We start from the raw sequence: 27,048 nt of genomic DNA, 5'->3' as shown, positions 1-27,048 counted from the left end.
GGTGTGGGTGGACAAAATCAACATGCGTGTCCTGATCACATCTGGTGTGGGTGGACAAAATCAACATGCGTGTCCTGATCACATCTGGTGTGGGTGGACAAAATCAACATGCGTGTCCTGATCACATCTGGTGTGGGTGGACAATATCAACATGCGTGTCCTGATCACATCTGGTGTGGGTGGACAAAATCAACATGCGTGTCCTGATCACATCTGGTGTGGGTGGACAATATCAACATGCGTGTCCTGATCACATCTGGTGTGGGTGGACAAAATCAACATGCGTGTCCTGATCACATCTGGTGTGGGTGGACAATATCAACATGCGTGTCCTGATCACATCTGGTGTGGGTGGACAATATCAACATGCGTGTCCTGATCACATCTGGTGTGGGTGGACAAAATCAACATGCGTGTCCTGATCACATCTGGTGTGGGTGGACAAAATCAACATGCGTGTCCTGATCACATCTGGTGTGGGTGGACAAAATCAACATGCGCACAATGACGCACGTGGACACGCGCGCGAGCAGTCTGGTCAGCATGTTAGCCTCAACAGTTTTGGCTCCAGGACACTGCAGGCTAGCCAGACTAATCATAATGCATTGTATCCCTAACAGATGCATCACATATACTGTACTTAACTACTTCCTTGTTCTTCTTGTACTGCGGAGACAAGATAGTTCATAGATTAAAGTCATTAAACGTTTTTTGGTAAATTTGCATAAAAAAACAGGAACAATAATAATAAATCAATAGTAGTGGGACAAAAATGATAATCTATAATAATCATACGGAATAAGATGCAACAGTTTGACAGAGAGCTCAACAGGCCATGTGAGTGTGGAATGGAAACAAGGATTCTAGGTCCTCCACTGTAATAGAGGTGGCGTGGTGCTGGAGTCCCACTCTATTTAACATAAACTGTAGACGTGTAATGTGTAACAGAGTTCCCCTTGACTGAGCAGTGAGCTTCAGTTGATATGACTGCCCCAGGCACCCAATTCACATCAGACCCACTAAGAGAGACTGGGAGAGAAGAAAGCAGTAGAGAACAGCTCTACTCTACACTACTCTGCTCTACACTGCTCTGCTCTTCACTACTCTGCTCTGCTCTATACTACTATGCTCTGCTCTACTCTACACTACTCTGCTCTGCTGTACATTACTCTACACTGCTCTGCTCTACTCTACTCTGCTCTACACTACTCTGCTCTGCTCTACACTACTCTGCTGTACTTTACTCTACAATGCTCTGCTCTACACTACTCTGCTCTACACTACTCTATGCTCTACTCTGCTCTGCTGTACTCTACACTACTCTGCTCTGCTGTACTCTACTCTACTCCACTCTGCTCTGCTCTATTCTGCTCTACACTACTCTGCTCTACTCACACTACTGTACTCTACACTACTATGCTCTACACTACTCTATGCTCTACTCTGCTCTACTCTGCTGTACTCTACACTACTCTGCTCTGCTGTACTCTACTCTACTCCACTCTGCTCTGCTCTATTCTGCTCTACACTACTCTGCTCTACTCACACTACTGTACTCTACACTACTATGCTCTGCTCTACACTACTACGCTCTGCTATACACTACTATGCTCTGCTCTACACTACTCTACTCTGCTGTACTTTACCCTACACTGCTCTGCTCTGCTCTACTCTACTCTGCTCTACACTACTCTGCTCTACACTACCCTGCTATACTCTACACTACTCTGCACTACTCTGTTCTGCTCTACACTACTCTGCTCTACACTACTCTGCTCTACACTATTCTGCTCTACACTACTCTGCTCTACACTAATCTGCTCTACTCACACTACTCTGCTCTACACTACTCTGCTCTACACTAATCGGCTCTGCTGTACTCTATACTACTCTGCTCTGCTGTACTCTGCTCTACTCTACTCTACTCTACACTACTCTGCTGTACTCTACTCTACTCCACTCTGCTCTGCTCTATTCTGCTCTACACTACTCTGCTCTACTCACACTACTGTACTCTACACTACTATGCTCTGCTCTACACTACTACGCTCTGCTCTACACTACTATGCTCTGCTCTACACTACTCTACTCTGCTGTACTTTACCCTACACTGCTCTACTCTACTCTGCTCTACACTACCCTGCTATACTCTACACTACTCTGCACTACTCTGTTCTGCTCTACACTACTCTGCTCTACACTATTCTGCTCTACACTACTCTGCTCTACACTAATCTGCTCTACTCACACTACTCTGCTCTACACTACTCTGCTCTACACTAATCGGCTCTACACTAATCGGCTCTGCTGTACTCTATACTACTCTGCTCTGCTGTACTCTGCTCTACTCTACTCTGCTCTACACTACTCTACTCTACAGTACTCTGCTCTGCTCTACACTACTACGCTCTGCTCTACACTACTCTACTCTGCTGTTCTTTACTCTACACTGCTCTGCTCTACACTACTATGCTCTGCTCTACACTACTCTACTCTGCTGTACTTTACTCTACACTGCTCTGCTCTACACTACTATGCTCTGCTCTACACTACTCTACTCTGCTGTACTTTACTCTACACTGCTCTGCTCTGCTCTGCTCTACTCTACTCTGCTCTCCACTACTCTGCTCTACACTACCCTGCTATACTCTACACTACTCTGCACTGCTCTGTTCTGCTCTACTCACACTTCTCTGCTCTACACTACTCTGCTCTACACTATTCTGCTCTACACTACTCTGCTCTACACTACTCTGCTCTACTCTGCTGTACTCTACACTACTCTGCTCTGCTGTACTCTACTCTGCTCTGCTCTATTCTGCTCTACACTACCCTGCTTTACTCTACACTACTCTGCACTACTCTGTTCTGCTCTACACTATTCTGCTCTACACTACTCTATGCTCTACTCTGCTGTACTTTACTCTACACTACTCTGCTGTACTCTACACTACTCTGCTCTACACTACACTACACTACTCCACTACTCTACTCTACTCTGCTCTATTCTGCTCTACACTACTCTGCTGTGCTGTACTCTACTCTACTCTGCTCTGCTCTACACTACTCTGCTCTACACTACTCTACCTTTCTCTGCTCTACACTACACTACTCTGCTCTACACTACTCTACTGTTCTCTGCTCTACACTACACTACTCTACTTTTCTCTGCTCTACACTACACTACTCTACTTTTCTCTGCTCTACTCTACACTACTCTGCTCTACTCTACTTTTCTCTGCTCTACTCAGATACTTTTGTGTTTTGTTGTTTTGCTCAGTGCAAAACAAAACAGATGCTCAGTTCTGCTAACTTGATCTCAAATGACATGTAACATTTCCAAGGTCTCTCCCTTGGTTGTGGCGCTGTATACAGAGGAACAGCAGAACCTTAGGCTGCATATTAGTTCCATAAGCGGACGGTGGGTGAGGTGAGCTGATGCATTGGTTATTGTCAGAGTGACGCTGTAGTTACCCAGGGTGTGTTAAGATCATTCTTACCAAGCAGCCCATGCTGACTAATGCAAACAGACAGTGGTGGCACAGTATACAGAGTCTCACGAGCTTAATTTGTTTAATAGAAAAAAGAGACAGCGTGGGGCGCGAGCGGAGCAACTGTGGCGTGTCATTCAGGAACAATGAGAGTGCAATTAGGTTCTAAATACATGCTTGGTTGGGGCTTTGTTGGAGATATTATGTGGCTATGGCAGGGTGTGTGTTTTGAGTCTAGTGGGAGGGAGTGTCTGCTCTGGTCATTATGTATTCCTCTGTGGACCAGGGGGACAGTTTCACAGCACACTGGACAAACAGAATGAACAGGAGGCTAATGGGAGTGTTGGTGGGTAGGGGGAGGGGGGGCCCCAGAACATACAGTAGATACTGGAGGAAGAGATGGTGGTGGAGACAGAACGATAGCGGTACGTACCAACCAACTACCTTATATTACATTTAAGTCATTTAGCAGACGCTCTTATCCAGAGCGACTTACAAATTGGTGCATTCACCTTATGACATCCAGTGGAACAGCCACTTTACAATAGTGCATCTAAATCTTTTAAGGGGGTGAGAAGGATTACTTTATCCTATCCTAGATATTCCTTAAAGAGGTGGGGTTTCAGGTGTCTCCGGAAGGTGGTGATTGACTCCGCTGTCCTGGCGTCGTGAGGGAGTTTGTTCCACCATTGGGGGGCCAGAGCAGCGAACAGTTTTGACTGGGCTGAGCGGGAACTGTACTTCCTCAGTGGTAGGGAGGCGAGCAGGCCAGAGGTGGATGAACGCAGTGCCCTTGTTTGGGTGTAGGGCCTGATCAGAGCCTGTAGGTACTGAGGTGCCGTTCCCCTCACAGCTCCGTAGTCAAGCACCATGGTCTTGTAGCGGATGCGAGCTTCAACTGGAAGCCAGTGGAGAGAGCGGAGGAGCGGGGTGACGTGAGAGAACTTGGGAAGGTTGAACACCAGACGGGCTGCGGCGTTCTGGATGAGTTGTAGGGGTTTATTAATGGCACAGGCAGGGAGCCCAGCCAACAGCGAGTTGCAGTAATCCAGACGGGAGATGACAAGTGCCTGGATTAGGACCTGCGCCGCTTCCTGTGTGAGGCAGGGTCGTACTCTGCGGATGTTGTAGAGCATGAACCTACAGGAACGGGCCACCGCCTTGATGTTATTTGAGAACGACAGGGTGTTGTCCAGGATCACGCCAAGGTTCTTAGCGCTCTGGGAGGAGGACACAATGGAGTTGTCAACTGTGATGGCGAGATCATGGAACGGGCAGTCCTTCCCCGGGAGGAAGAGCAGCTCCGTCTTGCCGAGGTTCAGCTTGAGGTGGTGATCCGTCATCCACACTGATATGTCTGCCAGACATGCAGAGATGCGATTCGCCACCTGGTCATCAGAAGGGGGAAAGGAGAAGATTAATTGTGTGTCGTCTGCATAGCAATGATAGGAGAGACCATGTGAGGTTATGACAGAGCCAAGTGACTTGGTGTATAGCGAGAATAGGAGAGGGCCTAGGACAGAGCCCTGGGGGACACCAGTGGTGAGAGCACGTGGTGAGGAGACAGATTCTCGCCACGCCACCTGGTAGGAGCGACCTGTCAGGTAGGACGCAATCCAAGCGAGGGCCGCGCCGGAGATACCCAACTCGGAGAGGGTGGAGAGGAGGATCTGATGGTTCACAGTATCGAAGGCAGCCGATAGGTCTAGAAGGATGAGAGCAGAGGAGAGAGAGTTAGCTTTAGCAGTGCGGAGCGCCTCCGTGATACAGAGAAGAGCAGTCTCAGTTGAATGACTAGTCTTGAAACCTGACTGATTTGGATCAAGAAGGTCATTCTGAGAGAGATAGCGGGAGAGCTGGCCAAGGACGGCACGTTCAAGAGTTTTGGAGAGAAAAGAAAGAAGGGATACTGGTCTGTAGTTGTTGACATCGGAGGGATCGAGTGTAGGTTTTTTTTCAGAAGGGGTGCAACTCTCGCTCTCTTGAAGACGGAAGGGACATAGCCAGCGGTCAGGGATGAGTTGATGAGCGAGGTGAGGTAAGGGAGAAGGTCTCCGGAAATGGTCTGGAGAAGAGAGGAGGGGATAGGGTCAAGCGGGCAGGTTGTTGGGCGGCCGGCCGTCACAAGACGCGAGATTTCATCTGGAGAGAGAGGGGAGAAAGAGGTCAGAGCACAGGGTAGGGCAGTGTGAGCAGAACCAGCGGTGTCGTTTGACTTAGCAAACGAGGATCGGATGTCGTCGACCTTCTTTTCAAAATGGTTGACGAAGTCATCTGCAGAGAGGGAGGGGGGGGGGGGGGGGGGAGGATTCAGGAGGGAGGAGAAGGTGGCAAAGAGCTTCCTAGGGTTAGAGGCAGATGCTTGGAATTTAGAGTGGTAGAAAGTGGCTTTAGCAGCAGAGACAGAAGAGGAAAATGTAGAGAGGAGGGAGTGAAAGGATGCCAGGTCCGCAGGGAGGCGAGTTTTCCTCCATTTCCGCTCGGCTGCCCGGAGCCCTGTTCGGCTGCCCAGTGCCTAAAAAAAGAAAAACAAAGGCCTACTCATCCTGAGAAAATAACATTGTCTTATAAGGTCTCATTCAGTTAATGAAGTGTAGCTGTCCAGATGGGAAATACTGCTAGACCTTACCTCCAGGTCTAAAGTCACATGGCCACGGGATCGATGAATGAATCAATGAAATACATGCAAAGACACAAGAACAAATCTATAATGACCTCTGCCACTCCTTGTCTCTCATATGCAGAGAAAGAGAGAGAATTTGTGAATTTTTATTAGGATCCCCATTAGCTAATGCCTTAACGTTAGCTAATCTTCCTGGGGTCCAACACCAATTAATAAGACATTACAAACAATTACAAATTATGACTTTACAAACATTTAACAAGTAGACAATACAGACCATTAAAATACCTGACAGGAAACGCATTTAACATTCAGTTGATACTTTCTATTTGCTGTCCAGTCATATGGTCTATCACATTAGATGTTCTTTCTATTTCCTGTCCAGTCATATAGTCTATCTCATTAGATGTTCTTTCTATTTGCTGTCCAGTCATTTGGTCTATCACATTAGATGTTCTTTCTATTTCCTGTCCAGTCATATGGTCTATCTCATTAGATGTTCTTTCTATTTCCTGTCCAGTCATATGGTCTATCACATTAGATGTTCTTTCTATTTCCTGTCCAGTCATATGGTCTATCTCATTAGATGTTCTTTCTATTTCCTGTCCAGTCATATGGTCTATCACATTAAATGTTCTTTCTATTTCCTGTCCAGTCACATGGTCTATCTCATTAGATGTTCTTTCTATTTCCTGTTCAGTCATATGGTCTATCACATTAAATGTTCTTTCTATTTCCTGTCCAGTCACATGGGCTATCACATTAGATGTTCTTTCTACTTCCTGTCCAGTCATATGGTCTATCACATTAGATGTTCTTTCTATTTCCTGTCCAGTCATATGGTCTATCACATTAGATGTTCTTTCTATTTCCTGTCCAGTCAAATGGTCTATCACATTAGATGTTCTTTCTATTTCCTGTCCAGTCATATGGTCTATCACATTAGATGTTCTTTCTATTTCCTGTCCAGTCATATGGTCTATCACATTAGATGTTCTTTTATTTTTTTCTTAATGGTTGATTTACTTTTTTACCTGAGAAATATGGTTTGGTAAAGAGTTCCATTCAGCTATGGCTCTATATAAAACTGTAGATTTAAGATGATTTGTCCTTGGCTTGGATTGTCTTAGATGCCCTGAATTTACCTGTCTGGTTTGGTGGTTATGCATGTTAAAAAAAAATATTTAACCTTTATACGGATAGAGCAATGAAGAGCTAATCTGGCAGCCCTGTTTCGGGCGATTTGTAGCTTTTCTATATATTTCTTTGCTGCAGATGACCATATAACCAGACAGTACTCTAAGTGTGATAGGACCAGGGATTGACCATATAACCGGACAGTACTCTAAGTGTGATAGGACCAGGGATTGACCATATAACCGGACAGTACTCTAAGTGTGATAGGACCAGGGATTGACCATATAACCAGACAGTACTCTAAGTGTGATAGGACCAGGGATTGACCATATAACTGGACAGTACTCTAAGTGTGATAGGACCAGGGATTGACCATATAACCAGACAGTACTCTAAGTGTGATAGGACCAGGGATTGACCATATAACCGGACAGTACTCTAAGTGTGATAGGACCAGGGATTGACCATATAACCAGACAGTACTCTAAGTGTGATAGGACCAGGGATTGACCATATAACTGGACAGTACTCTAAGTGTGATAGGACCAGGGATTGACCATATAACCGGACAGTACTCTAAGTGTGATAGGACCAGGGATTGACCATATAACCAGACAGTACTCTAAGTGTGATAGGACCAGGGATTGACCATATAACTGGACAGTACTCTAAGTGTGATAGGACCAGGGATTGACCATATAACCAGACAGTACTCTAAGTGTGATAGGACCAGGGATTGACCATATAACCGGACAGTACTCTAAGTGTGATAGGACCAGGGATTGACCATATAACCAGACAGTACTCTAAGTGTGATAGGACCAGGGATTGACCATATAACTGGACAGTACTCTAGGTGTGATAGGACCAGGGATTGACCATATAACTGGACAGTACTCTAAATGTGATAGGACCAGGGATTGACCATATAACCAGACAGTACTCTAAGTGTGATAGGACCAGGGATTGACCATATAACTGGACAGTACTCTAAGTGTGATAGGACCAGGGATTGACCATATAACTGGACAGTACTCTAAGTGTGATAGGACCAGGGATTGACCATATAACTGGACAGTACTCTAAGTGTGATAGGACCAGGGATTGACCGTATAACCGGACAGTACTCTAAGTTTGATAGGACCAGGGATTGACCATATAACTGGACAGTACTCTAAGTGTGATAGGACCAGGGATTGACCATATAAACAGACAGTACTCTAAGTGTGATAGGACCAGGGATTGACCATATAACTGGACAGTACTCTAAGTGTGATAGGACCAGGGATTGACCATATAACCGGACAGTACTCTAAGTGTGATAGGACCAGGGATTGACCATATAACTGGACAGTACTCTAAGTGTGATAGGACCAGGGATTGACCATATAAACAGACAGTACTCTAAGTGTGATAGGACCAGGGATTGACCATATAACTGGACAGTACTCTAAGTGTGATAGGACCAGGGATTGACCATATAACCGGACAGTACTCTAAGTGTGATAGGACCAGGGATTGACCATATAACTGGACAGTACTCTAAGTGTGATAGGACCAGGGATTGACCATATAAACAGACAGTACTCTAAGTGTGATAGGACCAGGGATTGACCATATAACTGGACAGTACTCTAAGTGTGATAGGACCAGGGATTGACCATATAACCGGACAGTACTCTAAGTGTGATAGGACCAGGGATTGACCATATAACCAGACAGTACTCTAAGTGTGATAGGACCAGGGATTGACCACATAACCAGACAGTACTCTAAGTGTGATATGACCAGGGATTGACCATATAACCAGACAGTACTCTAAGTGTGATAGGACCAGGGATTGACCATATAACTGAACAGTACTCTAAGTGTGATAGGACCAGGGATTGACCACATAACCAGACAGTACTCTAAGTGTGATAGGACCAGGGATTGACCATATAACCAGACAGTACTCTAAATGTGATAGGACCAGGGATTGACCATATAACCGGACAGTACTCTAAGTGTGATAGGACCAGGGATTGACCATATAACTGGACAGTACTCTAGGTGTGATAGGACCAGGGATTGACCATATAACCGGACAGTACTCTAAGTGTGATAGGACCAGGGATTGACCATATAACCGGACAGTACTCTAGGTGTGATAGGACCAGGGATTGACCATATAACTGGACAGTACTCTAAGTGTGACATTCTGGAAAGAGAGAGGGAGAGCGAAAGAGAAAGAGAGAGACAGAGAGGGATAGAGAGACAGACAGACCGAGACAGAAAAAGGAGAGGGCGATAGGGAGAGCGATGGAGAGAGACAGACAGAGAGAAAGAGCGAGGCATGGGAGAGAGAGAGGGAGACAGAGAGAGAGTGATGTGTGGGAGAGAGAGAGGAAGAGAGACAGAGACAGAGAGAGAGGTGTGGGGGATAGAGCGAGGTGTGAGAGACAGAAAGAGAGAGAGTGTGGGGGAGAGAGAGGGGCGTGGGGGAGAGAGAGGCGTTGGGGGAGAGAGAGGCGTGGGGGAGAGAGAGAGCAGCGTGGGGGAGACAGAGTGAGGCGTGGGGGAGAGAGTGGCGTGGGGAGACAGAGTGAGGCGTGGGGGAGAGAGAGGTGTGGGAGACAGAGAGAGCGTGAGGCATGGGGGAGAGAGAGGGAGAGAGAGAGAGAGAGAGAGGCATGGGGAGAGAGAGCGATGTGTGGGGAGAGAGAGAGGCGTGGGAAGCAGAGAAAGAGCGAGGCGTGGGAGGCAGAGAGAGGGAGAGAGAGAGGGAGGTATTGGGAGAGAGAGCGAGGCGTGGGGAGAGAGAGGTGTGGGGAGAGAGAGCGAGGTGTGGGGAGAGAGAGGCGTGGGGAGAGAGGCGTGGGAGGCAGAGAGAGAGCGAGGCGTGGGGGAGAGAGAGGGAGAGAGAGAGGCGTGGGGAGAGAGACCGAGGCGTGGGAGAGAGACCGAGGCGTGGGTGGCAGAGAGAGAGAGCGGGGCATGGGAGGCAGAGAGAGGGAAAGAGAGGGAGGCATTGGGAGAGAGAGTGAGGCGTGGGTGAGAGAAAGAGGCGTGGGAGGCAGAGAGAGAGCGAGGCGTGGGGAGAGAGAGGGAGAGAAAGAGGTGTGGGAGGCAGAGAGAGAGGGAGAGGGAGAGAGAGAGAGGAGTGGGGAGAGAGAGAGTCGTGGGAAGAGAGAAAGAGAGGCGTGGGAGGCAGAGAGCGTTAAAGAGAGGGAGCCATTGGGAGAGAGAGCGAGGCGTGGGAGGCAGAGAGAGGGAGAGAGGGAGGCATTGGGAGAGAGAGAGCGAGGTGTGGGGAGAGAGAGCGAGGTGTGGGGGAGAGAGGCGTGGGGAGAGAGACCGAGCGTGGGGAGAAAGAGGTAGAGAGAGAGCGAGAGAGAGGGAGGCATTTGGGAGATAGAGCGAGGCGTGGGGGAGAGAGAGGCGTGGGGGAGAGAGAGAGGCGTGGGGGAGAGAGAGAGGCGTGGGGAGAGAGAGAGGATGAGAGCAAGGCGTGAGGGAGAGAGAGAGAGGCGTGGGGAGAGATAGAGAGAGGCATGGGAGGCAGAGAGAGAGAGAGGCGTGGGGGAGAGAGAGAGAGAGCGTGGGAGGCAGAGAGAGAGCGAGGCATGGGGAGAGAGAGAGAGGTGTGGGGAAGAGAGAGAGGCATGGGGGAGAGAGCGAGGCATGGGGGAGAGAGAGGCGTGGGGAGAGAGAGCGAGGTGTGGGAAAGAGGCGTGGGGAGAAAGAGCTAGGTGTGGGGAGAGAGAGGCGTGGGGAGAGAGAGCGAGGTGTGGGGAGAGGCGTGAGAAGCAGAGAGAGAGCGAGACGTGGGGGAGAGAGAGGCGTGGGGGAGAGAGAGGCGTGGGGAGAGAGACCGAGGCGTGGGAGGCAGAGAGAGAGAGAGCGAGGCGTGGGAGGCAGAGAGAGAGAGAGCGAGAGAGAGGGAGGCATTGGGAGAGTGAGTGAGGCGTGGGGGAGAGAGAGGCGTGGGGAGAGAGAGCGAGGTGTGGGAGAGAGAGGCGTGGGGAGAAAGAGCTAGGTGTGGGGAAAGAGAGGCGTGGGGAGAGAGAGCGAGGTGTGGGGAGAGAAAGGCGTGGGAAGCAGAGAGAGAGCGAGACGTGGGAGAGAGAGAGGCGTGGGGGAGAGAGAGGCGTGGGGAGAGAGACCGAGGCGTGGGAGGAGACCGAGGCGTGGGAGGCAGAGAGAGCTAGGCGTGGGAGGCAGAGAGAGAGAGAGCGAGAGAGAGGAGGCATTGGGAGAGAGAGCGAGGCGTGGAGAGAGAGACCGAGGCGTGGAGAGAGAGAGTGAGGCGTGGAAAGAGAGAGAAAGAGGCGTGGGAGGCAGAGAGAGGGAGAGAGAGGGAGGCATTGGGAGAGAGAGTAAGGCGTGGGTGAGAGAGAGAGGCGTGGGGGAGAGAGAGAGGCGTGGGGAGAGAGAGCGAGGTGTGGGGGAGAGAGAGGCGTGGGAAGCAGAGACAGAGCGAGACGTGGGGGAGAGAGAGAGAGGCGTGGGGGAGAGAGAGAGGCGTGGGGAGAGAGACTGAGGCGTGGGGAGAGAGGGAGGCGTGGGGAGAGAGAGGCGTGGGAGGCAAAGAGAGAGCGAGGCATGGGGGAGAGAGAGGGAGAGAGGCGTGGGGAGAGAGAGCGAGGCGTGGGAGGCAGAGAGAGAGCGAGGCGTGGGGAGAGAGAGGGAGAGAGAGAGGTGTGGGAGGCAGAGAGAGAGGGAGAGAGAGAGAGGAGTGGGGAGAGAGAGAGTCGTGGGAAGAGAGAAAGAGAGGCGTGGGAGGCAGAGAGAGCGAAAGAGAGGGAGGCATTGGGAGAGAGAGCGAGGCGTGGGAGGCAGAGAGAGGGAGAGAGAGGGAGGCATTGGGAGAGAGAGCGAGGTGTGGGGAGAGAGAGCGAGGTGTGGGGGAGAGAGAGAGGCGTAGGGAGAGAGACCGAGGCGTGGGGAGAAAGAGGGAGAGAGAGAGGGAGAGAGAGGGAGGCATTGGGAGATAGAGCGAGGCGTGGGGGAGAGAGAGAGGCGTGGGGGAGAGAGCAAGGCGTGAGGGAGAGAGAGAGGCGTGGGGAGAGAGAGAGAGAGAGGCATGGGAGACAGAGAGAGAGAGGCGTGGGGGAGAGAGAGAGAGGCATGGGAGGCAGAGAGAGAGCGAGGCATGGGGGAGAGAGAGAGAGGCGTGGGGGAGAGAGAGAGGCATGGGGAGAGAGAGCGAGGCACGGGGGAGAGAGAGAGGCGTGGGGGAGAAAGAGAGGTGTGGGGAGAGAGAGGCATGGGGAGAGAGAAGGAGAGAGAGAGGCGTGGGGAGAGAGACCGAGGCATGGGAGAGAGACCGAGGCGTGAAGAGAGAGAGCGAGGCGTGGAAAGAGAGAGCGTGGAAGGCAGAGAGAGAGAGCGGGGCGTGGGAGGCAGAGAGAGGGGGAGAGAGGGAGGCATTGGGAGAGAGAGTGAGGCGTGGGTGAGAGAGAGAGGCGTGGGGGAGAGAGAGAGGCGTGGGGAGAGAGAGCGAGGTGTGGGGAGAGAGAGCGAGGTGTGGGGAGAAAGAGCTAGGTGTGGGAAGAGAGGCGTGGGGAGAGAGAGCGAGGTGTGGGGAGAGAGGCGTGGGAGAGAGAGAGCGAGACGTGGGGGAGAGAGAGAGGTGGGGGAGAGAGAGAGGCGTGGGGAGAGAGACCGAGGCGTGGGGAGAGAGAGGGAGAGAGAGAGGCGTGGGGAGAGAAAGCGAGGCGTGGGAGGCAGAGAGAGAGCGAGGCGTGGGGCGAGAGAGGGAGAGAGAGAGGTGTGGGAGGCAGAGAGAGAGAGAGGGAGAGTGAGAGGAGTGGGGAGAGAGAAAGTCGTGGGAAGAGAGAAAGAGAGGCGTGGGAGGCAGAGAGAGCGAAAGAGAGGGAGGCATTGGGAGAGAGAGCGAGGCGTGGGAGGCAGAGAGAGGGAGAGAGAGGGAGGCATTGGGAGAGAGAGCGAGGTGTGGGGAGAGAGAGCGAGGTGTGGGGGAGAGAGAGGGGCGTGGGGAGAGAGACTGAGGCGTGGGGGAGAAAGAGGGAGAGAGAGGGAGAGAGAGAGGGAGGCATTGGGAGATAGAGCGAGGCGTGGGGGAGAGAGAGAGGTGTGGGGGAGAGAGAGGCGTGGGGGAGAGAGAGGCGTGGGGAGAGAAAGAGGGAGAGAGAGAGTGTGGGGGAGAGAGCGAGGCGTGGGGAGAGAGAGAGGCGTGGGGAGAGAGAGAGAGCATGGGAGGCAGAGAGAGAGAGCGTGGGGGAGAGAAAGAGGCGTGGGGGAGAGAGAGAGAGGCGTGGGGGAGAGAGAGAGGCATGGGCAGAGAGAGAGCGAGGCATGGGGAGAGAGAGAGAGGCGTGGGGAGAGAGAGAGAGCGTGGGGAGAGAGAGCGAGGCATGGGGGAGAGAGAGAGAGGCGGGGGAGAGAGAGGCGTGGGAGGCAGAGAGAGCGAGGCATAGGGGACAGAGAGTGAGGCGTGGGGGAAGAGGGAGAGAGAGTGAGGCGTGGGGGAGAGAGCGTGGGGGAGAGAGAAAGAGGCGTGGGGAGAGAGAGGTGTGGGGAGAGAGAGTGGGGGGAGTGAGAGGCGTGGGAGGCAGAGAGAGCGAGAGCGAGGCATGGGAACAGAGAGAGAGGCGTGGCAGGCAGAGAGAGAGTGAGGCGTGGGGGAAAGAGAGAGAGGCGTGGGGAGAGAGAAAGAGGCGTGGGGAGAGAGAGTGAGGCGTGGGGGAAAGAGAGAGAGGGCGTGGGGGAGAGAGAAAGAGGCGTGGGGAGAGAGAGCGAGGTGTGGGGAGAGAGAGGCGTGGGGAGAGAGAGAGAGAGGCGTGGGAGGCAGAGAGAGGGAGGCATTGGGAGAGAGAGCGAGGAGTGGGGAGAGAGAGGCGTAGGGAGAGAGACAGGGGAGTGGGGAGACAGAGGCGTGGAAGGGAGAGAGAGGGAGGCATTGGGAGAGAGAGCGAGGCGTGGGGGAGGGAGAGAGAGACGTGGAGGAGAGAGAGACATTTGCAAAAATGTAATTTCCAAAGCAAAGTTATTTTTAAACATGAGGCTACTACTATACTCCCTCCTGCACTAAATTTACAAACACTTCTAAAATTGCTGACAATAATTTTTACAATATCAGAAAATATTTAGCTGACTTTAAACGGGCAATTCAGTTTTCTCTGTGCTTATCAGTACGTTATATTCAAGCACTTAACTTTATGGTAATTGGCAAAAATTTATATTCAGTCCAGGTAAGTACTGTATAAGCATTGGTTGCATATATATTAGGGATCATAGCACTGAACTGGACTCACCTGGTCAGTCTATGTCATGGAGAGAGCTGGTGTTTCAGTGTCCAGGAGTCACAGTCAGAGTTAACAGCATGTAGGCTCTACAATGCATTATGCACATATACTGTATATTCTCCTAAATAAATAAACCATAAAGTGACTGTATTTATATCTAAACGTTATGTTATAAAGCACTCATGAATAATCTGGAGGCTGCCATTCCCCCTTTGGTGCAGATTAAAGATTGCAATATGAATACATTTATAGATTAAACTGTGACTGTACTTTGTAGCAAAGGTGATTCCCCAGGCCAGAAAATGATCAACACGAAGCCATCCTGTCTAACTGGCAGAGGAGGAGGGTACCAGAAGGTTTGGTGGTGGTAGCACCAGCGATAACCCCTCCACGAACACGACACAAGAGAAACTATCGGCTGGGTCCAATGTTGCTTGTTATGATGTTGTTCGTTCGGAGGTCTTTATCCCTTTTTCTTTTTATGTATTATGTGTGTATTGTTATTGTATTGTTATTGTTATTGTATTGTATTGTTATTGTAGTGTTATTGTTATTGTAGTGTTATTGTATTGTTATTGTAGTGTTATTGTATTGTTATTGTAGTGTTATTGTATTGTTATTGTTATTGTATTGTTATTGTATTGTTATTGTAGTGTTATTGTTATTGTAGTGTTATTGTATTGTTATTGTAGTGTTATTGTATTGTTATTGTAGTGTTATTGTATTGTTATTGTTATTGTATTGTTATTGTATTGTTATTGTTAGTGTTATTGTTATTGTAGTGTTATTGTATTGTTATTGTAGTGTTGTATTGTTATTGTAGTGTTATTGTATTGTTATTGTAGTGTTATTGTATTGTTATTGTAGTGTTATTGTATTGTCATTGTATTGTTATTGTTATTGTATTGTTATTGTTATTGTATTGTTATTGTATTGTTATTGTTATTGTAGTGTTATTGTATTGTTATTGTTATTGTAGTGTTATTGTATTGTTATTGTATTCTATTGTTATTCTATTGTTATTGTATTGTTATTGTATTGTTATTGTATTGTTATTGTATTCTATTGTTATTGTATTGTTATTGATATTGTAGTGTTATTGTATTGTTATTGTATTGTTATTGTATTCTATTGTTATTGTATTGTTATTGTATTCTATTGTTATTCTATTGTTATTGTAGTGTTATTGTGTTGTTATTGTAGTGTTATTGTATTGTTATTGTAGTGTTATTGTATTGTATTGTTATTGTTATTGTGTTGTTATTGTAGTGTTATTGTGTTGTTATTGTATTGTTATTGTTATTGTAGTGTTATTGTTATTGTGTTGTTATTGTAGTGTTATTGTGTTGTTATTGTAGTGTTATTGTATTGTATTGTTATTGTTATTGTGTTGTTATTGTAGTGTTATTGTGTTGTTATTGTATTGTTATTGTATTGTTATTGTAGTGTTATTGTATTGTTATTGTAGTGTTATTGTATTGTTATTGTATTGTTATTGTATTGTTATTGTAGTGTTATTGTATTGTTATTGTATTGTTATTGTTATTGTAGTGTTATTGTATGTTATTGTATTATTGTAGTGTTATTGTATTGTATTGTTATTGTATTGTTATTGTATTGTTATTGTATTGTTATTGTAGTGTTATTGTATTGTTATTGTATTGTTATTGTATTGTTATTGTTATTGTTATTGTAGTGTTATTGTATTGTTATTGTAGTGTTATTGTATTGTATTGTTATTGTATTGTTATTGTAGTGTTATTGTATGTTATTGTATATTATTGTTTGTTATTGTATTGTTATTGTAGTGTTATTGTAGTGTTATTGTATTGTTATTGTAGTGTTATTGTAGTGTTATTGTATTGTTATTGTATTGTTATTGTTATTGTATTGTTATTGTAGTGTTATTGTATTGTTATTGTAGTGTTATTGTATTGTTATTGTAGTGTTATTGTATTGTTATTGTAGTGTTATTGTTATTGTAGTGTTATTGTATTGTTATTGTAGTGTTATTGTATTGTTATTGTAGTGTTATTGTATTGTTATTGTTATTGTATTGTTATTGTATTGTTATTGTAGTGTTATTGTTATTGTAGTGTTATTGTATTGTTATTGTAGTGTTATTGTATTGTTATTGTAGTGTTATTGTATTGTTATTGTAGTGTTATTGTATTGTTATTGTTATTGTATTGTTATTGTAGTGTTATTGTTATTGTAGTGTTATTGTATTGTTATTGTAGTGTTATTGTATTGTTATTGTAGTGTTATTGTATTGTTATTGTAGTGTTATTGTATTGTTATTGTAGTGTTATTGTATTGTCATTGTATTGTTATTGTTATTGTATTGTTATTGTTATTGTATTGTTATTGTATTGTTATTGTTATTGTAGTGTTATTGTATTGTTATTGTTATTGTAGTGTTATTGTATTGTTATTGTATTCTATTGTTATTCTATTGTTATTGTATTGTTATTGTATTGTTATTGTATTGTTATTGTATTCTATTGTTATTGTATTGTTATTGATATTGTAGTGTTATTGTATTGTTATTGTATTGTTATTGTATTCTATTGTTATTGTATTGTTATTGTATTCTATTGTTATTCTATTGTTATTGTAGTGTTATTGTATTGTAGTGTTATTGTATTGTTATTGTAGTGTTATTGTATTGTATTGTTATTGTTATTGTGTTGTTATTGTAGTGTTATTGTGTTGTTATTGTATTGTTATTGTTATTGTAGTGTTATTGTTATTGTGTTGTTATTGTAGTGTTATTGTGTTGTTATTGTAGTGTTATTGTATTGTATTGTTATTGTTATTGTGTTGTTATTGTAGTGTTATTGTGTTGTTATTGTATTGTTATTGTATTGTTATTGTAGTGTTATTGTATTGTTATTGTAGTGTTATTGTATTGTTATTGTATTGTTATTGTATTGTTATTGTAGTGTTATTGTATTGTTATTGTATTGTTATTGTTATTGTAGTGTTATTGTAGTGTTATTGTATTGTTATTGTAGTGTTATTGTATTGTATTGTTATTGTATTGTTATTGTATTGTTATTGTATTGTTATTGTAGTGTTATTGTATTGTTATTGTATTGTTATTGTATTGTTATTGTTATTGTTATTGTAGTGTTATTGTATTGTTATTGTAGTGTTATTGTATTGTATTGTTATTGTATTGTTATTGTAGTGTTATTGTAGTGTTATTGTAGTGTTATTGTGTTGTTATTGTATTGTTATTGTAGTGTTATTGTAGTGTTATTGTATTGTTATTGTAGTGTTATTGTAGTGTTATTGTATTGTTATTGTATTGTTATTGTTATTGTATTGTTATTGTAGTGTTATTGTATTGTTATTGTAGTGTTATTGTATTGTTATTGTAGTGTTATTGTGTTGTTATTGTATTGTTATTGTAGTGTTATTGTAGTGTTATTGTATTGTTATTGTATTGTTATTGTATTGTTATTGTAGTGTTATTGTAGTGTTATTGTATTGTTATTGTATTGTTATTGTTATTGTATTGTTATTGTAGTGTTATTGTATTGTTATTGTAGTGTTATTGTATTGTATTGTTATTGTAGTGTTATTGTAGTGTTATTGTATTGTTATTGTAGTGTTATTGTAGTGTTATTGTATTGTTATTGTAGTGTTATTGTATTGTTATTGTGTTGTTATTGTGTTGTTATTGTATTGTTATTGTAGTGTTATTGTAGTGTTATTGTATTGTTATTGTAGTGTTATTGTAGTGTTATTGTATTGTTATTGTAGTGTTATTGTATTGTTATTGTAGTGTTATTGTAGTGTTATTGTATTGTTATTGTAGTGTTATTGTAGTGCTATTGTATTGTTATTGTAGTGTTATTGTATTGTTATTGTAGTGTTATTGTAGTGTTATTGTATTGTTATTGTATTGTTATTGTAGTGTTATTGTAGTGTTATTGTATTGTTATTGTAGTGTTATTGTAGTGCTATTGTATTGTTATTGTATTGCTATTGTATTGTAGTGTTATTGTAGTGTTATTGTATTGATATTGTATTGTTATTGTATTATTATTGTATTGTTATTATATTGTTATTGTAGTGTTATTGTAGTGTTATTGTATTGTTACTGTATTGTTATTGTATTGTAGTGTTATTGTATTGTTATTGTATTGTTATTGTAGTGTTATTGTATTGTTATTGTATTGTTATTGTAGTGTTATTGTATTGTTACTGTATTGTTATTGTATTGTAGTGTTATTGTATTGTTATTGTAGTGTTATTGTAGTGTTATTGTATTGTTACTGTATTGTTATTGTATTGTAGTGTTATTGTATTGTTATTGTATTGTATTGTAGTGTTATTGTAGTGTTATTGTAGTGATATTGTATTGTTATTGTATTATTATTGTATTGTTATTATATTGTTATTGTAGTGTTATTGTAGTGTTATTGTAGTGTTATTGTATTGTTACTGTATTGTTATTGTATTGTAGTGTTATTGTATTGCTATTGTTATTGTATTGTTATTATTATTGTATTGTTATTATATTGTTATTGTTATTGTATTGTTATTGTATTATTATTGTATTATTATTGTATTGTATTGTTATTGTATTGTATTGTTATTGTAGTGTTATTGTAGTGTTATTGTAGTGTTATTGTATTGTTATTGTATTGTTATTGTAGTGTTATTGTATTGTTATTGTAGTGTTATTGTAGTGTTATTGTATTGTTATTGTAGTGTTATTGTAGTGTTATTGTAGTGTTATTGTAGTGTTATTGTATTGTTATTGTAGTGTTATTGTAGTGTTATTGTAGTGTTATTGTATTGCTATTGTTATTGTATTGTTATTATTATTGTATTGTTATTATATTGTTATTGTTATTGTATTGTTATTGTATTATTATTGTATTATTATTGTATTGTATTGTTATTGTATTGTATTGTTATTGTAGTGTTATTGTAGTGTTATTGTAGTGTTATTGTATTGTTATTGTATTGTTATTGTAGTGTTATTGTATTGTTATTGTAGTGTTATTGTAGTGTTATTGTATTGTTATTGTAGTGTTATTGTAGTGTTATTGTATTGTTATTGTATTGTTATTGTATTGTTATTGTTATTGTTATTGTAGTGTTATTGTATTGTTATTGTAGTGTTATTGTATTGTTATTGTAGTGTTATTGTATTGTTATTGTATTGTTACTGTATTGTTATTGTATTGTATTGTTATTGTAGTGTTATTGTAGTGATATTGTATTGTATTGTTACTGTATTGTTATTGTATTGTTATTGTTATTGTATTGTTATTGTATTTTATTGTTATTGTATTGTTATTGTATTGTATTGTTATTGTTATTGTATTATTATTGTATTGTATTGTTATTGTATTGTATTGTTATTGTATTGTTATTGTAGTGTTATTGTAGTGATAATGTATTGTTATTGTAGTGTTATTGTAGTGATATTGTATTGTTATTGTAGTGTTATTATTGTATTGTTATTGTATTGTTATTGTATTGTTATTGTATTGTTAATGTAGTGTTAATGTAGTGTTATTGTATTGTTATTGTATTGCTAGATATTACTGACTGTTGGAGCTACAAACATAAACATTTTGCTGCACCTGTAATAACATGTGTACGCGACCAATACATTTAGATTTTATTGATCTGTTTGATAAGGAGCCAATTACCTGCTGCTGCTAAAAATAGTGGCCTAAGCAGCAATACCATTGTGTTCCGCTCATGTGGTACCCAAGGTTCCAACAATGAAGGTTAACTCAAATGAAAAGGACTTCATGGAGTAAAATAACAGCAGCTCTACAGAATAAATGTTGGCTTTACAACTAGGGTTACAATCTTTCAGGAACTTTCAATAAATTACCTGATTTACCAGAAATCCCCCCACCAAGATTTCTGGAAAACCAGTGAATTTATTGAAAGTTCTCAGAATTTTGCAACCCTACTGATGACACTTACAGCACTACAGTACCTGCACCAATACCAGTCAATGCCCTTTTGCAAAGAGATGTTTAATCTAGAGGATCATTAAATTGCCACTTGAGCCTCCACAACAACACACACCTGTCTGTATAATGCAGTGTGACCAGTGTGACACAACAGCTAGCCTGTTTCACACATCATTCATATCTTCTCTGTGATTTAGAACAGAATAAGGTTACAGTAATGAGGATAAATCTACTCTGTGATCAATGTTCCCTCTAAGCTGTCCACACGGGCGCACAGCTCCCCCGGGACTGCCACGCAGAAGAAATATCAGCCTGCACAGAGAATTATGAGGTTGAACTTCACTTAACTTTCTAGAGTTTTCCCCATTAGTTAGCACTATCAATGTTTCCTTTTACTGTGGGAATTGTGATCGATTCAACGCAATATTAGCCACTTTCAATGCAACATACCAAAACAAAATGCCATAACCAATCAAAGCTGCAGGGGGCATATATGCAAATAGACCATTGCCATATATGGATCTGTGGCCATTCACTTTGAACTGGACTGTGTTTACAGCATAAGCATACGGGCTGCATGTGGCCACGTGTGCACATTTCTTCATATCCTTTGCTAGATAGCGAGTTATTAGCCCAGTTATAGATAATTTGTAATCAGCAATGGGGGAGTGATTGCTCCTTCAAGAGCACAAAACATGTACACTTCTAGACATCTTTGAAATGCGAGTCAGGTACAGAGTTTTTTCTTGTCTTAAAGGGGCAGTGTTGTATTTTGAGAGAGGCTTGAATAAGCTAAGTAGCCAATAGGCAGAGGGTAGCATAATTTCTCTGATTCTCTGTAACAATGGTATGGGAATAATAATGCATTTTATTTTGTAAAGTATTTCTTGCATCAAACAACAGAAGAACATTTTCAGTAACCTCCTTATATGAAGAACAAGTGGATGAACAGGTTAATCTCAAGCCCTGCATGTTTTTTTTCTCCAAAGTCTCATGGAATGTTACCTGAATGCTATAACAGCTATTTACATGTTAAAATGATATGGGATGCATTTTGTCCATTGTAGGCCTACCAGCCACTCCGGCCTACCAGCCACTACATTATGATAAAATAGCTACAGTAGCCTACTTGACTACTGTTCAAACTGTAAGTTAAAGCGGGTGCAGCTTCAGTGTTCAAAGTAAACGCATGCTGGAAGTTGCACAGAATTTTCACACTGTTCGAGTTTGCGCTCAGCAGACCTAACATTTTCTCAGTACCAACATTTTTTTGAGGGAACAGTGTCTGTGATGCTGAACAGAATAAGGTGACAGTAATGAGGATAGATTTTCTCTGTGAAGCTGAACAGAATAAATTGGCAGTAATGAGGATAGATTTTCTCTGTGATGCTGAACAGAATGAGGTTACAGTAATGAGGATAGATATACTCTGTGATGCTGAACAGAATGAGGTTACAGTAATGAGGATAGATCTACTCTGTGATGCTGAACAGAATAAAGTGACAGTAATGAGGATAGATCTACTCTGTGATGCTGAACAGAATAAAGTGACAGTAATGAGGATAGATCTACTCTGTGATGCTGAACAGAATAAAGTGACAGTAATGAGGATAGATCTACTCTGTGATGCTGAACAGAATAAAGTGACAGTAATGAGGATAGATCTACTCTGTGATGCTGAACAGAATGAGGTTACAGTAATGAGGATAGATCTACTCTGTGATGCTGAACAGAATGAGGTTACAGTAATGAGGATAGATCTACTCTGTGATGCTGAACAGAACAAGGTTACAGTGCTGAGGATAGATTTTCTCTGTGAAGGTGAACAGATTGAGGTTACAGTAATGATGATAGATTTTCTCTGTGATGTTGAACACACAGGACATCGGACTCCCGAGTGGCACAGTGGTCTAAGACACCGCATCTCAGTGCAAGAGGCGTCACTGCAGTACCTGGTTCGAATCTTGGCTGCATCACATCTGGCTGTGATTGAGTGTCCCATAGGGCGGTGCACAATTGGCCAGGGTAGGCAGTCATTATAAATAAGAATTTGTTCTTAACTGACTTGCCTAGTTCAATAAATAAACATATTTAAAACATCTGCTCTGAACAGAATGAGGTTACAATAATGAGAAGAGAATGAAAGGTCACTCTGAATCAGATATAATATTAACATGGTATAAGCCATGGCAAAATGTGTAGAATTTGAGAAAAGTTGCTTTAAAACTGCAACATTTTCTCTACACCCCATTGTAAAATGTGTAGCATTGCAGGAAATTAATTTTAGAACGTAGAGGACCGGGCGCGTTTCAGAAAATCGGCCATTACTGCAAGTTTAGATAGCTGGGTAGACTAATTTACTAATCTAATTTTTTTTTTGCTGACATCGGCTAACTGAGTGACTGTCAGTGACTGACATAACACGAGGAACACTGCTGATGAAATTGCACCTTGTGTATTCTACTATTCTAACGCTCAACAGACCCCGACTGAGTTCCTAAGTGAGGGTCTGTCGAGGGCCCTCTGCGACCGCCTATGTCGCTTATGCCCAGGGCCGGCAAGGCAGGACATCCACAGGACATCTCTGTGGCTTGTACTTATGCAGAATACAGATGTAGGATCTTAATTTGAGCCAGTTTGCTAAAGCAAGAAAATAATCCTGCAGCAACAGGAAGTGTGGGTTATGTGAATTATAATGAATTTACGAAGAATGTAGCAAACCCAACAAAAAACTAAGAGAAAATCACGTCTGAAATATCAAAGGGGAAATTACAAACTTCAGAAGCCTTTTTAAACCTTAAATACACTACAAGTTTTTAATCTCCTGCATTACAGGAAAGTTATCCTGCAACAGGGTGATACAACTAAGAAATGAAGATAGACAAATAAGTTTAATTTTGTTGTAAAAGACTACAGCAAATGGCAGTATGCTTTTCAAAATACATACGTTTTATTGGGTTAGGCTACTTTGACTTACCTGCGTTTCTGAGTTTTTTGTTTCTGTACACGGAGATAATGACCAAGAGGTTGCCCAAAATATCAACGACAATGGTGAAAATCAGAAAGCATCCCAAAGTTGTCGCAACCCATGGAGGGCGATTCAGGTTAGTGTCGTGGGGGGCCACTGAAGAACCGTTCGTCAGACCGCTTTCATTTCTTATCATTTTATCGTATCTCTTCACCTTCTCTCAGTCTCGTAATACATCTCAGGTTTGCGCTCCATAGTAGCCGTCTTTGCGCAGCTGAAACTTCTATTTCACCTGTTGTAGCTTGGTCCTCTTCTGAGTGCCCAAGTTCAATTATTCTGCCACGACACGCAGCTACACTTTTATAGCCCTGCATCGTCTTCCATCACTTTGCGCGTCTGTCACATTCCGCGGCAACTTCAGTGCCGGATTCCAAGACTAAACTGTAGCCTAAGTGATGAAAATACTGCCACCTACTGGCCGAACGTGGTAAGCACTTCTCCACTCCATGTTTGACTGCTGGTGCTCAATTCATATCAAGTCTTTACGACGCTTTTCACTCGCACGAGTCTATAATTTATTAATGTGTTCATTCATTACTGTCAGTCATTCATGCTTTATTTATACTAAACCATAGATTTTATTAGAATAGTGTATTACACTGTATTTATACTATCGTTTCCTTCTGTAATCTGTAGTGACCCTTTATTTTATAAAACCCCGCCACTGTTTCGCTAAACAGCTGAGGAATAGGGCTGGAGAAATGTAAACCCCTTTCCAATTCATAGACAGCGCTATGGATGCAAGGACTGACCATCCATTACATCACAATTATAGTTTTAACCGTGTTTTGTGGGCATACAGTGATGGTTTACATTACAATAACATTGCTTACAAACAAAATAATAAAACAAGCTTATATGTTGGGTTCTGATGGAGTAAGACAGTTGAACTGATCTCATGAGGTTAAGTTATATTCTTGAAGAATCAATGGCTATACAGAACACAGCGTACAAAACATTATGAACACCTTCTCTTTCCATGACATGGACTGACCAGGTGAACCCAGAAGAAAGCTATGATCCCTTATTGATGTAACTTGTTAAATCCACTTCAACCAGTGTAGTTGAAGGATAGGCGACAGGTTAAAGAAGGTTTTTATGCTTTGTGACAATTGAGACATGGATTGTGTATGTGTGCCATTCAGAGGGTGAATGGGCAAGACAAAAGATCAAACGCGGTGTGTTAGTATGTGCCAGGCTCACCAGTTTGAGTGTGTCAAGAACTGCAACACTGCTGTTTTTTTTTTAACCACTCAACAGTTTCAAGAGTGGTCCACCACCCAAAGGACATCCAGCAAACTTAACACAACTGTGGGAAGCATTGGAGTCAACATGGGGCAGCATCCCTGTGGAACACTTTCGACACCTTGTAGAGTCCATGCCCCGTAGAAATGAGGCTGTTTGGAGGGCGAAAGGGGGTGCAACTCAATATGAGGAAGGTGTTCCTAATGTTTCAGACACTCAGTGTTCATTTAACAGTAAAGGAATGTAATCACAGATTGCCCCTTTAAAGGCAGAGTAGAAAAACAGACATTTCCTCTTTTCAAATATGTCAAAGTTGTCAATACAAAGTAATCTAAAGTAGGTCTCATGACCATATCTTTAAAACCAAGGTCCTCAATATTGCAGCTATACGAATATCTTACAGTCCGTTTCTTATTCTTGCAACTCTGTTTATAACCAAAGGTTGAACAGTGAGATTCTTGGAAAAAAGGAACAGAAAAGTGTTTTTTGTTACCAGTGTTCTTACCTGCAGATAAATGAGCCAACAATCTAATGAAGAAGGATTCAATGCTACTTTGCATTTGGTCATTCATCAAGATAATGTCCCACCCCACATATTGATTGCCCCTCCTACTTGACCTCAGCAAGCCTTAGTAATGGTTTTCATCACTGTGTGTATCTACGAGTCTGTATACCTGTATCTACAGTGGGGCAAAAAAGTATTTAGTCAGCCACAAATTGTGCAAGTTCTCCCGCTTAAAAAGATGAGAGAGGCCTGTAATTTTCATCATAGGTACACTTCCACTATGACAGACAAAATGAGAAAAGAAATCCACTCACCACTCACTCACTCACTCACTCACTCACTCACTCACTCACTCACCACTCACTCACTCACACACACACGTAACGGATGTGAAACGGCTAGCTTAGTTAGCGGTGGTGCGCGCTAAATAGCTTTTCAATCGGTGACGTCACTTGCCCTGAGACCTTGAAGTAGTAGTTCCCCTTGCTCTGCAAGGGCCGCGGCTTTTGTGGAGCGATGGGTAACGATGCTTCGTGGGTGACTGTTGTTGATGTATGCAGAGGGTCCCTGGTTCACGCCTGGGTATGGGCGAGGGGACGTTATACTGTTACACACACACACCTCGCCTGCATGATGTACCCAGCCTTAGGTCTACATCATTGTTCAGCGCCAGACTCTCTCATCACTTACAATATGCCCCTTTATCCACCACCTGTCCTTTAATCTGCCCGTGTTTTCTCTTCTCCCCTGTAGAGCAAGATTCCCCAAACGGCAGCCTGCGGTTGGAAAAACTTGGCCCCAAGTTTTCTGAGCAAAAAAAACGTTCATTGTTGGACATAAAAGACTGTAAAAACACCAGTAAATCAGCTCCAAATGATTTTCATGTTGGAACTCTGTTCCCAAGTATTGCCATGCATAATAGAGAGTCACGTGATCATATACAAATGCAAGCAAGATTTGAAAGGATTGTTTTAGTCAAATATTATATCTGTTTGGGCTTCTTGCTCAAGAAAAAAACATCCCGCAGCTGAATCTAGTTGATGATCCCTGATGTAGAGCGTGCAATTCAGATTGTTTTCAAAGTGACAATGCTGCTGGCTGATGAGTTCATGTGTAGGCTATAAATGATCTGTTCTGTGTTAATAGATGACAAGTTGATACTATCTCTCTTAGAGCGTAGCAACTGTGTTTCACGGGAAACACAAACGACTGAAAAAAATCAAGAGATATGTTTTTTTGACAAGAGTATTGATATGGGGTTGTGCTTCTCCATTCCCCACCTGTTGCTCACTGCTCAGGAGTCTGGGTTGGTTGACGAGCGCTGTGAGGCGTGTGGGTTGGTTGACGGGCACTGTGAGGCGTGTGGGTTGGTTGACGAGCGCTGTAAGGCGTGTGGTTTGGTTGACGGGCACTGTGAGGCGTGTGGGTTGGTTGACGAGCGCTGTAAGGCGTGTGGTTTGGTTGACGGGCACTGTGAGGCGTGTGGGTTGGTTGACTGTAAGGCGTGTGGTTTGGTTGCTGAGCACTGTGAGGCGTGTGGGTTGGTTGACGGCGCTGTGAGGCGTGTGGGTTGGTGACGGGCGCTGTGAGGCGTGTGGGTTGGTTGACGGGCGCTGTGAGGCGTGTGGGTTGGTTGACGGGCACTGTGAGGCGTGTGGGTTGGTTGACGGGCGCTGTGGGTTGAGGCGTGTGAGGCGTGTGGGTTGGTTGACGGGCACTGTGAGGCGTGTGGGTTGGTTGACGGGCGATGTGAGGCGTGTGGGTTGGTTGACGGGCGCTGTGAGGCGTGTGGGTTGGTTGACGGGCACTGTGAGG

At 43.2% G+C, this 27,048-nt stretch overlaps 1 protein-coding gene across 1 annotated transcript in view; it reads right to left on the bottom strand.

Annotated features, from left to right (window-relative positions):
• LOC115129135 (melatonin receptor type 1A-A-like) overlaps positions 1-23,723 on the bottom strand; it is a 31,086-nt gene extending 7,363 nt beyond the window's left edge. Inside the window, exon 1 of the mRNA XM_065018468.1 lies at positions 23,433-23,723. Within this exon, the coding sequence (XP_064874540.1) occupies positions 23,433-23,619 (187 nt within the window). The 5' untranslated portion in view covers positions 23,620-23,723. The remainder of the gene's footprint in view (positions 1-23,432) is intronic.
• Between the last annotated feature and the right edge of the window lie 3,325 nt (positions 23,724-27,048).

This window comes from Oncorhynchus nerka, linkage group LG5, assembly GCF_034236695.1.
Source record: "Oncorhynchus nerka isolate Pitt River linkage group LG5, Oner_Uvic_2.0, whole genome shotgun sequence".
NCBI lineage: Eukaryota > Metazoa > Chordata > Actinopteri > Salmoniformes > Salmonidae > Oncorhynchus > Oncorhynchus nerka.
Note: the sequence above shows the minus strand (reverse complement) of the source record. Positions and strands in the feature narration are given on the sequence as shown.